We start from the raw sequence: 12,239 nt of genomic DNA, 5'->3' as shown, positions 1-12,239 counted from the left end.
AAAAGTTCACAGTGCTTAGCTTGCCTCAAAATCATTTTAAACACAAACCATTAGAAAACTGTTAGTTTGAAATTGTTTATGTGATCTTGCAAGGCTTTTAAAACATGATAACCATCACACTTTACACCTCTCTGAAAGGTTAGTTTAATCGTAGATCACATAAAATTGGTTTCCACAAATGCATAATGGTTCATGTGTCACACTTGAACTAAATGGTTTTTTAAATGGAGCTGAAATTATTTTGATGTGTACACATTCCCAGACTTTTTTTCCTACAACCTTTCTTAAACCAGCCCCCATCAGGAACCATTCCTTTAAAGTCTCATTAATAATTCAGATGTTCTGATGACTTTAAAAGATCTATGGAATTGAGGCTTTTTTTTTTTTTTTAACTGCTTGACAAAAAGATAAATGAATGTAGAAAGAAGCGGTAGGAGTCTGGCAAGCTGTAGATCATCTCTGAACAGATTGTAACTTTATCATTCTGTCAGGAAGAATAATTTAAAGCACTTAATCAGTTAGCTTCAGTGTGCAGGATGTAACATTATGAATTCCTATCGTCCAATCTGTTCGAATCAAAGGGAACTTAATTATAATAGGTAAGAGAGAGAGAGAGAGAGAGACGGGAGATTGAACATTGTTCAGACTCAGCCAACTTTAAGGGGGCAGGGAACTATCTACCCTGATTGAAAACGAGTAGGATATTTTAAAAAGAAGTAGAATACATTTTAGAAAATGACAAGAAAAACAATACAGTAGTTCTGTTTACCTTCAGTAATAAGCCACTAATGATTAATACGATTCCTTTTTTCAATTATTTTTTTTTTTAAAAGCATAAGCACAGGTAACAAATATATCTGAATAAAAAAGAAAAAGATGGATTAAACCCTTCTCAGGTTGGGGTTTATTGTTGGGGAATAGGGGTTTTGCATGTAGATGCTTAAAAATCCATATCAAGTATAAGTATTTAAATTTCTTATTCACAAAAGCGTTCAAGACCAGGTTGGATGGGGCTTTGGGCAACCTGGTCTAGTGGAGGGTGTCCCTGCCCACGGCAGGGGCGTTGGAACTAGATGATCTTTAAGGTGCCTTCCAACCCAAACCATTCTATGGTTCTATGATTCTGTGAAACTGACTGAGAAGTTCAGTAGTTCTGGAAATCTATCTACTTCTTTAGAGGTCCTAACTTTGAAGCTAGTTTCTTATTTTTATGCATTTATGCCCAGATATTTGTCCTTTATTCTTCCTGGTCTTCCAGTTTCTATTCCGTGCTTCACCTCCTTGAGCTTTTGTGCTTGATCCTTGGGTTTCTGAGGTGGCTTTTGCTTTGCTTATTTATTTATTTAAAACGAGCACTGCTGCCCTGATTCCAGCCCAGATACAGCCGCTTTTCCATGGTAAGCAAAAGTGGCAGTTCCTATTAAGCAAGCAAAAGTGGCAGTTCCTATTAAGCAAGCGAGACACTAAAGCTTCTGAAACATTTTGGGTTCCCCATTGGACTGAGAAGTAGTGCATACATGCAAGAGCAGCAGCTCTGATGTGGCACACATTAAACCTTGCATCTAATAATGAAAATGCCCCACTTGCAGAATCCCTGAATTTGGGGAAGGAGGGAGAGAATGGAGATCCCTGTTCACAAACGCTTGTCAAAGCACAAGCACCTAATGGCCATAAGCCATTCTAAGACCAGGAGTTTCTAAGTCTTTGAATATAGCTGTCTTGTACAGTTGCACATCTCTAATTAAGAAATTAGAGCAGTAATTGCTCTCTAAAGAGCTTAAGAAGATCTTTTGGGGTTTTTTTTCCTTTGTGAATTTTAAGAAGTTTTTGTCCACATCTGTATATGAACAATGCAGTATAGTGGTTACAATCATAACCAGCTAGGGAATGGCTGCAATGCTGCAGCCTCTCAGCATCCTCCCTCCCTCCCACATCGCTCCCAGCCCACCTTAAATCAGTACCATAAAGTTCTTCATATGTTCAGGAAAACAAACACTGCCCAAAGATATAAAAGAAACAGCTTCCCCTCTAATCTTCCTTTAAGTCCTGGCTTCCTTTGCCTTGCTGTCACATATCACTACCAACCCATTCGGGATTCACTTGAGCCCCTACTACAGTCATCTGCAGCATCAGGTATGTTCCGTACCCTTCCCAAACTGGAGAGCTCAGCAGCCCCTATCAGCCAGGTTGCTAAGTAGCAATATAATGGCCAACCCGTGCAGGAACGCAGCCATCTGGCAGCAGGAATGCAAGCCCCATTTATTCTAGCACCAATTCTAGCAAGTTCTTTACATTCTCCCGCATGATTGCTGAGCCAGTGGTAGCAACCACCCCGAGGCTGAAATGGTTCGGAGAAGCCTCTGACTATTTAGGTGCTCCTCTGTATATGGACTTACGGGCTCTTTTCTGCATTACCCTTAGCCCATCTGCTCTCCTTGGCTTCTCAGTTTAGCCTTTTATTTGTTTCATTTTTTCAATAAATGAATCAAAGGGTGTTCACCTGAGCATGAAAAAAAAAAAAAAAGCTCTCACATTCAACAAGCAAACTAGCTTATTGACAGTTTTCTTTAGCTTCTACTATCAAATCTGCAAACATGTCATCCTCCTTTCATGAAAAGTATTTTCAGAGGTATTAATCTAATGCATTATACTGCTAGTAATTAGTCAAAGTCACATTCTATTGATTGCCTTTTCTCTATAAACTTCAGTGATTGCTCCCCCCCTACTTTTTTTTTTTTTTTTTGGTGTTTATGTGTGTATGTGCTTCACTAATTAAAACTCTCATTTTCCCTCCTTATTCTGTCTCTACCCATTTTGCTCCTTAGCAGAAAAGAAATGGTTTACAGATGAGCCGGATAATGCCTATCCCAGAAACATTCAAATCAAGCCCATGAGCACTCACATGGCCAATCAGATCAATCAATATAAATCGACAAGCAGCTTGATACCACCAATCAGAGAAGTTGAAGATGAATGTTGACTCCTTTGAGGCCAGAACTATTTTTTTAAAGCCTGACAAACTTCATGAATGGTGATGTGACATTTATTCCTCTTACATGCTGAACCACTGATGGAGAAGTTAAGAAGGGCAAGCTTAATGGGAAAATAAAGTAGACAGATCTTTGTTTGTCTGCCTTTAATATTGCTTCCACGTATTTTGGAAACTTTCATTTATAAAGGAACATAATCAAAACTAGTCATGTATAGCCTCTAGCGTTTTAAATTATTTTTATTTATTAGAAAAAATATATTTTTCTTTTTTTTCATTGTCAAGTATTTTCCCTTAAAAAATCTGCATATGTGGCCAGACTCCTAAGAATTTAAAAAAAACAAACCTCAGTCTTTGGCTTAAAGGAGAATGATGGTCACAGTTATAAGGACATGTAATTAAGGGAGACAAATGATATATTTACAAAAAGGAAAAAAGGTCCAACTTGTATTTTAGTAAATCAAAAAAAAAGAAGAAAAAAAAAAAAAGTTCACCAAAATGTTTCTTTACCGGAGGATGTGTATTTTGTTCAGCATTGACACCAGCTCTTAATAAACTGAACTTACTTATTTTCAAAGTTGAAAGTCATATTTTTGTACATGTAACATTCTTCTGAAATATTCTTTGTTTTGTTACCATATACAGATCATCTTAATTGCCAGTTACGTTAAGGTCCAATAACCCCCCACACACACTGTGTCCGGCCCCCACACACCCCCAGACCCCCCCCCAGAAGCCCAGCATCCTTGATAAGTTTCTGCGCCACTAGTGCAGTGAGCATCGCTACCCTAAAGCGAGGGCCGTGTGGGTAAGGTGCTCACAGGCAGCACTTGCTCCGAATGGCACATCTGGCAGCTCCGCTCTGCTCCCATCAGCCATCAGCAGCTGCTGATTTCAGGAAGGCAAGATTGGCAATTCCTCTTCTTTTGCCATGTATTACGGTGCATAAATAGTGCATGAAATCATAGGTTATAAACCTTCTCATCTACCATATTTTGTTGGTTCCTTACTTCAAAAGGGCTGATGGCCATGCATCAGTCTTACTTGGTCCCAATTCTTCCTGAGATGTATAGCGGTCGAGCTTCAGATCTTTGCACTTTGGTGATAGCTCATACCTTGGTAAAAGGCACACTGAATCTCCGTTTGGTGAGCTCAGCTCAGGATAAACACTGGTTTAGCCTCAGCTCTATAGTCTCACTACATGCTGGTCTCAGCTAAGTCCTGCACCAGGCAACATCTTATTTTAGAGGTTGGTTTTGGTTTGTTTTGTTTTTCTTTAATTTATTTTCATTTTGCTGGGACACCACACAAAAAAGTACAGTGATAACCAAATAAAAATAAAAGTAATGAATGTATTTATTATGAAAAACTTACAAAAGGCCTTTGATGGGTGCCTTTTGTATCAGCAGTTTCACAAAGTTGCCAACAAGCTTTACAGCCATCAGACAAAAATGTGATGTTTCATATCTGTGCCGCAGTATCTATCTACCCAAGCATTTGATGTTCTAAATGATTTAGTAAGTCTCTCTATCTCAAATTAGCAACATCTGACACAACTGTGTGGAAAAAAAAAAAATGCTGTTTTAATAAGGATTAAAAGAAAACCATAGGACCCAGTCATCAGGAAAGGCAGAATTTCATTGTGCAAGTTAACTTTAGGCTTTGTAATTTTGCAGAATTATTAAACACCACAATAAAACATACTGTGGTACTTTTCTATCATTAGAGAAATATCAGTGAATCAAAGAAATACAAAGCAGATGAATTTATTGTGAAAACAATGATGTCCACTATATAATCCAACATTTAAGCTAAACTATCTCAGCTTTAATGTTTGTCCACTGGCTGCAGTACAAATATAACCATACTAACACCTAATAGGCTTTACTCTGGAGTGACTTCTTGGACTGTGACTACTTTGTTGTTACATTTTGTAGAATAGCAATTTAAAGACAGTAACAAGAATTGTTAATACGGTATCTGTAAAATTGGATTGGTTAAAATATTTCACTCTCCTACAAAGTAAAAAAAAAACCAATTTAAGAAGTTTTCCGTTATTATTTAGACCTTGTTTAACCCATTTCACAGTCCCCAAAATAGAAGATGACTCTGGTGAGTTCTTCCGACCTGTGCTGCTTCAGCTAGTGACACATTATAATACACATCCAGTTTCTGCGTTGGGTCATGTTAAGCCTTTACTTTGAAGTCAATGCTCCTTTTTCATCTGTGATGAACTGCATTCATATTATAACCAGAGTGAAAAAAGCTGGTCCTGAGTACAGGGGACTTCTTTTTGAAGTTTATGTTCAATTTCACCAAGCACATGTCAATTTAATTTTTGGGTTTTTTTTTTTTTTTTTTTTTTTTCTTAGAAGACCAATGTTTACTGCAGGGGCATAGAACATTATAACTGCATTTCTGAGTGTCCTTCCTTCAGAAGTGAGCATTCACTGGATAAAACATACTAATTAATCAAATACAACACTCCTACATAGCTGAGGTTTGTGTGGGTCTCTGTCCCGTTTAACTGTGGCACCCAAAAGTATCATGCTGCCAACTGTACATCAATAGAGGTCAAGACCTGCCTACACGCACGCTCTGTCCCAGCACAGCCGGTTCCGGGTGTAACGAGAGATCGACCAGCACCTCTAGGGAGCAAGCAAGACAGGCAGAAACGGGCAGCGTTAGGGTCTTGCATTTCCCATTTATAGAAAAGCTAAGCGCAATCAATAGCCTTTGCTTACTCCTCTTTTTGACGATCAGAGACACAGGACTGACTTCTGGCAATCAGATGGAGAAACGTGTAGCAAACCTGTTGGAGATCTGTGACGTTCAGCCGTTAAAGGCTACAATAAGGCCAGCACCGATAGCCGGGTATATGAAGTTACATCAAGGCAAGGGACTGGGAAGTGGCCTGGGTGCCAGCTGACAGACCACGTGACAGCTGATGCAGAAATAAGTTCTGATCTTTGTTAATAATTCTTACTCCTTTTTCAAAAGACAACAAAAGGGGAAGAGGGGAAAAAAAAAAAAAAAAGAGCTTTTTCATAATTGCATGCACAATTAATACAGGCTAAACAATTATTTTTTTTTTTTTGGGTAACTCATGTACTGGATGGAGAGTGTGTCTGTGTGCCTGCCTGTTTCTGCATATATGCACAGCGACACATACACACGTCGCTGAATGTGTGGATATATGCACACAGGTTATATGCATAGAAATGGGCGTGTGTATATATATTTGACACAGTCTCATCACAAGAAGGTGGTCTCTTTTTTTTTTTTTTTTTTTTTTTTTTGGGTGGGTGGTGAAGAAAGACACACAGAAAAAAATACGTGACTTACAGGCTAGCACATGGAGGATTTGTACCTCCTGTTTCCTCCTGGTTTGACCAAAAAGCAGCTGTTCCTGTTAGTTGTATTAGCTGTGCGCTGTCGGCACGCTGCAGAGACCCTCTCACGGCTGACGCAGGCATGTGCTCCTGGCCCCTCTCCACACCCACGCACATGCATGCTCCCACGTTGCCAGAAAGTCTGCTGTCTCTCTGTCTCGTGGCTCTTATTTAAGTTGTCCCCGAAGCCTGTGAGCACTAAGATGAAAGGATAAAACTGTCCTCTGATGCGGTAGCGTTTGGGGGGGGGCAAGTGCCAAGCACGGCAAAAGTTAAGGTGTAAAGAAAAGAAGATATTCAGAGTTTAAATGCAATTTTTAAGGCCTCGATGTCACTGTCTTACTGCTGCTTGTAAGATAATAAGTATACTATGTATTTATTAATAGGGGAAAAAAAAAGAAAGATGCAAACATTTCCTTGCACTTTTCAAAAACTTTCTAAAACTATATCACCTCTGTTTTAACAGCTCTTCTTTCAAATCAGCATCGATGGCCAAACACTAGGAAGGCAGTACATGTGGCGGAAAGTGCACCCCCCTTGATCTGGGGCACGATCAGTTAGACAGCGCTATAGATCCATGGACAGCTTTGTCATTCCGCCCTGCAAGCCCTGCTAGCCCAAAAGCCAGGAGCGTAGGGACAGAGAAAGCTGGGGGGGGGGGGATGAGAGGGACGCGACACATGCAGGTCCTCAAGCGAATGTAAGCACGTGGCGATTTGCAATTCATCTGCGATGGGAAAGCCAGCGCTGCTTGTGCAAGGCTGCAGGGCAGTGAGGATCCCCTGTAGCCTTGTGAAGCCACACAGATGTCATCAAAGAGCTGCTGAGGCTTCAGCAGCTTACAGGCTGTTGCAGCAGCTGGGGCTGTACAGGAAGCCAGGTTTAGCCACACTAAAGATATTTTTTTTGTTCCCCTATTTTTTTGAATTTTAAAGAAAAAGGCCACCCAATGGCTCAAGTGGCATGGATGTGAAAAGAATTGGCCTCAGCCAAATGTGGAAAAGGGGAAAAAAAAGTAGTTTGCTTGTACTGTACAAGGGACACTATGAAAGTATTGACTGTAGCCTTTTATTATAGGTTGTTAGGTGGTGGTGAGCAAGGTGGTTGTTGGTTTGGTGTTGTGTCCCGTTCCCCACCCCCCCCTCAGTGTAAGGAGGATTTGAACTCTTCTAGAATAGGAGAAGGGGAAAAGTGTGTTCTCATATAGAGAGGACTGTTTTTGTTGGGGGGTGGGTGTGTGTGTAAACTTCATCTAACAACTACTGCAATAATTGGATGCATAAACTGATGCATGATAAAAAAAGCAATAATTTACAAATGGGTAATTATGCATGTTTTCACTGCTTAGTCACTCACCGGTGAATCCATAAACACATTAGCAACTGCCCTGCTCTAGCTGACTCGCGTGGGCTCAAAGTTAAACACAGAGCAGGCACTCACATGGTTTTATCAAGAATCATGTTCATAAGGGCTTCTGGATCCCAATGTATTCGAATTGAACACATAGTGAGGTCACGGGGTGGGGGTGTGTGTGTGTGTGTGTGTGTGTGTGTGATTTTGTTTTAAAAGCTGTTAGCATTGCGAATTTCTTTAGCACTAAAAGAAGTGTGTATCTCACCTTTCATTTCTAGTTTTAAATGTGCTTAAACAAAATAACCAAGTGTGTGAAAAGCGATGAACAGGACAAAGTGAAAACAGAAATCCTTTCTCTGTGTTGCAGTGGTTTGGCCTGGGAATATCTGTCAAAGTCAATGGCAGATGCATAGAAAAATTCAGGGGAAAGGAGAGTTCTTTATATTCCTTCTTTAGCTTTCCTCTCTGTGCCATCTGAACCAGTAATATTCTCAACATTTGAACAATCCCAGGCTTAAGGGATAGAGTGGTGTTTGGTTTTCGTTGTTTTTTTTTTGTTTTTTTTTTAATTTATCATATATGCACACCAGGTCTCCTAATAGTCAGTTAGCAGGCACAATATTTGTAGTACTTTTGTCCTGAGCAATACTTGTAGTTGTGCGTACAACCCCCATATGAAATAATGAAAGGAATGGAGGAGCTGTTCAGCTGTGGCCACTGCCTGGGATGGTACATAGGCCTGCAGTATTGACAGTTCTGCCCCAGCGTTTATCAAGGCTATATTTATATAAGTAATGTATCTATTCTGCACAGATATTCTCTGCTATAGAACATGCAGCCACATTGAAACTGTATAGTCTATAATATGCAGTAGTCTATATAACCAAGTAAATTCCACTGAAGTTAATAGATAGGACTGCTGGTCTAATGTATCTGTTTTATATAATGGTATGCTACTGTTAACTGTGAAAATGAGATGAGGTAGGGGGAACAACAAATATAAAATACTTTTTGAATCATTTTGGGTCTAATTAAGAACAATAACTTAAGAAGCTAAACACAGTAACGCTGCACCTAATTAGACTCTTAGTGAGGTTGAGAGAAAGCTTCTTACTGCTTCAGTCAATGCATTGTAGAGGAGATCTTTATAACTTTAAATAAACCCCCACAACATATAGGCAGTTGAATATATGTAACAGAAAACAGATTTTTTTCAGAAACCGAAAATTTGACATATGAGCACTTTATTGACTGGACAATGACTAACAGGAACCACATGAAAAGGTCAGTAGAAGTTATGTCAAGTTTTCCTTAAGTAGCAGTTTAAAAAAAAAATGTTGCTTCTGCCATAGTATAGTTGGGACACACACGCTTTGCTAATGCAAATAATCTAACCTCTGTCCAAAAAAAAAAAAAAAAAAGAAAAGTTGATATAACTTTAACTTTTGCGTTTCTGTAGAGTTCAAGGCTGATGGTTGTTTGTTTGGTTTTTTTTCTTCCTTCAGTTAAAAAAAAAAACCCACACAAATGCAAACACATATATACATTCGATGGCTACATGTGTCTATTTAGCTATAATTTGGAAGCAGAGATGGGCGGTACACTGCGAACCAGCTATCATCTTAACTTAAAAGTTCATCAAGAAAAAGGAGTATGACTTCATCATTTTACTTTTTACCATTATGGACTGGTGAGAGAGAACAAATGCTGGTGCTCAGAAATGATCTACCTGACTTTGTCATATGTAATATCCAGTGATAAATATATTGTCCTGTAAAAAGGGTTTGTACATAACTTGTACATGGTTTCATTTTGTATTTTTCTCAGATTAAAATTTATGTATTTGTGTTCTAAAAGAAGGAGAGATTGCTGTGGTTTGTTTTTTTTTTTCTCTTCAAGACAGGCTGTGTCCCACGTATCACCAAATCATGAGTAATACTTTATTCATGAAACAAATGTTATTAATACTTTGAACTAAGACTGCCTTTCTCTCTGGTTCACTCTTCAGAAGCAGTCCCTTCTTAATAGTAAAAAATATCACTTGTCTTGGAGGATGCTGTGAGGGCTGTGAGCGAATAATTCTGTAGTAACAGCGTCACCCTAACACCAGTTATGTAGTTGAATACAATTATAATCCGGTATAATTTAGCTACTTTACATGGTTGAAAAGAGCTTCTCATGCACCTTTAGCTCTGATATAGGTCAGGTTATGATGGACTGATAATCTTGCTCAGCAGCGCAAAGATTTTCTAATCTCTAATGACAAGTGCATTTAAAAGTTATTTGCAAGATTTGGACTACGCTGCTTCTATTGCAGTGCAGGGACCAGATATAATCCTACATACACCTCTATGTTTTTAAGTTTAAGATGACTTTCATCTCCTTTTGGAGTCTTTAAGATTGCGTGCATGTGGCTAGCATTCTGCTATTTAAAATAACCTTGTCATTCAAGTTGACATCATTAATCTTCTGTGCAGCAGCATCACCACAGTGACTTGTAATCAACCACGGTATGATAAACCTTGTTTGATGCTGAATCGTGGAGAGGAAAGAAGAGCAGAGCACTGCAAAAGGTGCAGTTCAGCACCCAAAAAAACCCCAAAAAACCAAAAAGCACAGTTAATTTGGTCCTAACTGGGAGGTAAATAACGTAAGGAACCTGGTATAAAATGGTATTTTCTAAGCAAATAGAGTGTTTCGGGGGAGAGGGGAACACCACACCACCAGCAATGCACAGCAGTATTTGTGCAGGATTATGGAGAACTGTGTCACAGTCTGGCTCAGCACTGACATCAGTGAAGCAAACTGATCCGGCCCTCACTGAGTACACCTCTCAAACCACCCTTAGGTACTCTCAGCAGGGAAGGGAGTCTATGCACCATAAAAAAATGATGTCAGTCTAGAACAGTTCAATGAAAGGACTATGCTGTTAGTAAATTTGCACAGAGAGGTATACTAGGTCTACTTTAGACGTTACGCCTTGACCTCATCCCTTCATAATGTCAGGCCCTAACTAGTAAGCTTGACTTCTAATTACTGAAGGAGAATGCTAACAAGGAAATGAGGGACAGGTACCCATTTTAAGATGGGAAGATAGTTCTTCACCACAGTTTTAATCAGGCACCTGTGCCCTGCACGAGAATCCATATCATAAAAGAGGTATTTATACATAAATAGTTGTCCATGAATATATATGTGTGTGCATTTGGACATGTATATTTTTATCTACGCATATATGTCACTACCTACTAATATTTTTTAGGGTCTTGACTCCTAGATGGCACAGCTTGCTGTCAGAAACACTTAAATCAAAACTGACCATAGAATAGCTAAGGTAAGAAGCTGTTTTGTTGTGTATCTACAGCCATTACTCATCGGTACAAAGGTTAGACTGAGCAGCAGCACCCTATGCACTTCCCTTGAAATGATGTAGTAGTCCTACGCAGCAGGTGGTTGCAGTGAATGAACAGGCTGCTCACACCTTTTCTGGATTATGAGGCAGTCTGCTACTCTTTCACAATACTTTAATTAGGATGCAATTGCCTTTTGCTGTGTATGACAATAAAAATGTGCTTTGGCATGCAGTGATCATGTAATACAGAGCCAGACTACCAAAAGTCCTACACTTATACTAGAAGACTAACCAGAGAAAGCAGAAGCAGGGTAACTGATGAGTGTGAGGGACACAGATGTCTAAATGTCTTGGAACTATACTGACTGCCAATGCCACAGTATTTGCCTGCAAGGAGGTCCTGTTCCATACAGGATTATGGGCATATGAAGCCACTCTAAAAGCCTCTATGACCTGAACAGGTTTAAAAACAAAAAAAAAAAGAAAAAGAAAAGAAAAAAAGAAAGGATGAGGAGGAGGATAGAATAATGTAACTTGCCATCAAAATGGAAGACGTTTCAACAGCTCCTGCCACCTTATTCTTTTCTAGATGTATATAAGATCTGCCATGTAACTTCAGTAAAGCATCTGAATAGCCTCAGAAAGCCTCAGAAAGCTCGACAGTTATTGCCTCAAAAAGCTGTGTGCCATGCAGACAAAGGACAGAATGGAATCCTGCTACTCATAATCAGTGGAGCCTTTGTTGTTCTACAGCGCAGGAGACAAGTTACTCCTCGCCAGAAGGGAAAAAAAAAAAACCCAAACCAACCCAGTGCCCTCAGAATTGTCCTAAGCAAGCTGGAACGTGAGGCACTTATCCATATGCCTCTTGCTCAGGGCATAGGGTGGGTGGCAGGAGGGAGTCTTTGGGCCCAAATCAGCAGCATGGTATCTCATCCAGAGCCCTTTGCTGGGCCTGTTTGCTACTGCTCTTGCTGTTTGCTGGCAGTCTCCTGCATAACCACGTCTGGGGAAAGGCTGCATGGCTGGGACCTGCGTCATCTTAGCCTGCATTTGTTACCAGAGAGCATTTATCATGTAATTGCATCTTAAGGAGGTAAATTACAAATGTGTGTGAGTGAAATCAAATGAGACCATCTTTACCGTGTATCAG

The 12,239-nt window shown here is 39.7% G+C and overlaps 1 protein-coding gene across 15 annotated transcripts in view; it reads left to right on the top strand.

The window, feature by feature from the left end:
* KCNMA1 (potassium calcium-activated channel subfamily M alpha 1) overlaps window positions 1-9,557 on the top strand; it is a 501,788-nt gene extending 492,231 nt beyond the window's left edge. For 5 of the 15 annotated variants that reach the window (XM_054831098.1, XM_054831094.1, XM_054831096.1 and 2 more), the window contains one exon: window positions 2,826-9,557. In XM_054831098.1, the coding sequence (XP_054687073.1) occupies window positions 2,826-2,980 (155 nt within the window). In that variant the 3' untranslated portion in view covers window positions 2,981-9,557. The remainder of the gene's footprint in view (window positions 1-2,825) is intronic. The other 10 variants (XM_054831105.1, XM_054831107.1, XM_054831101.1 and 7 more) reach the window with 3 other exon arrangements.
* The last annotated feature ends 2,682 nt before the right edge of the window (window positions 9,558-12,239 follow it).

Source organism: Grus americana, chromosome 7 (genome assembly GCF_028858705.1).
Source record: "Grus americana isolate bGruAme1 chromosome 7, bGruAme1.mat, whole genome shotgun sequence".
NCBI lineage: Eukaryota > Metazoa > Chordata > Aves > Gruiformes > Gruidae > Grus > Grus americana.
Note: the sequence above shows the minus strand (reverse complement) of the source record. Positions and strands in the feature narration are given on the sequence as shown.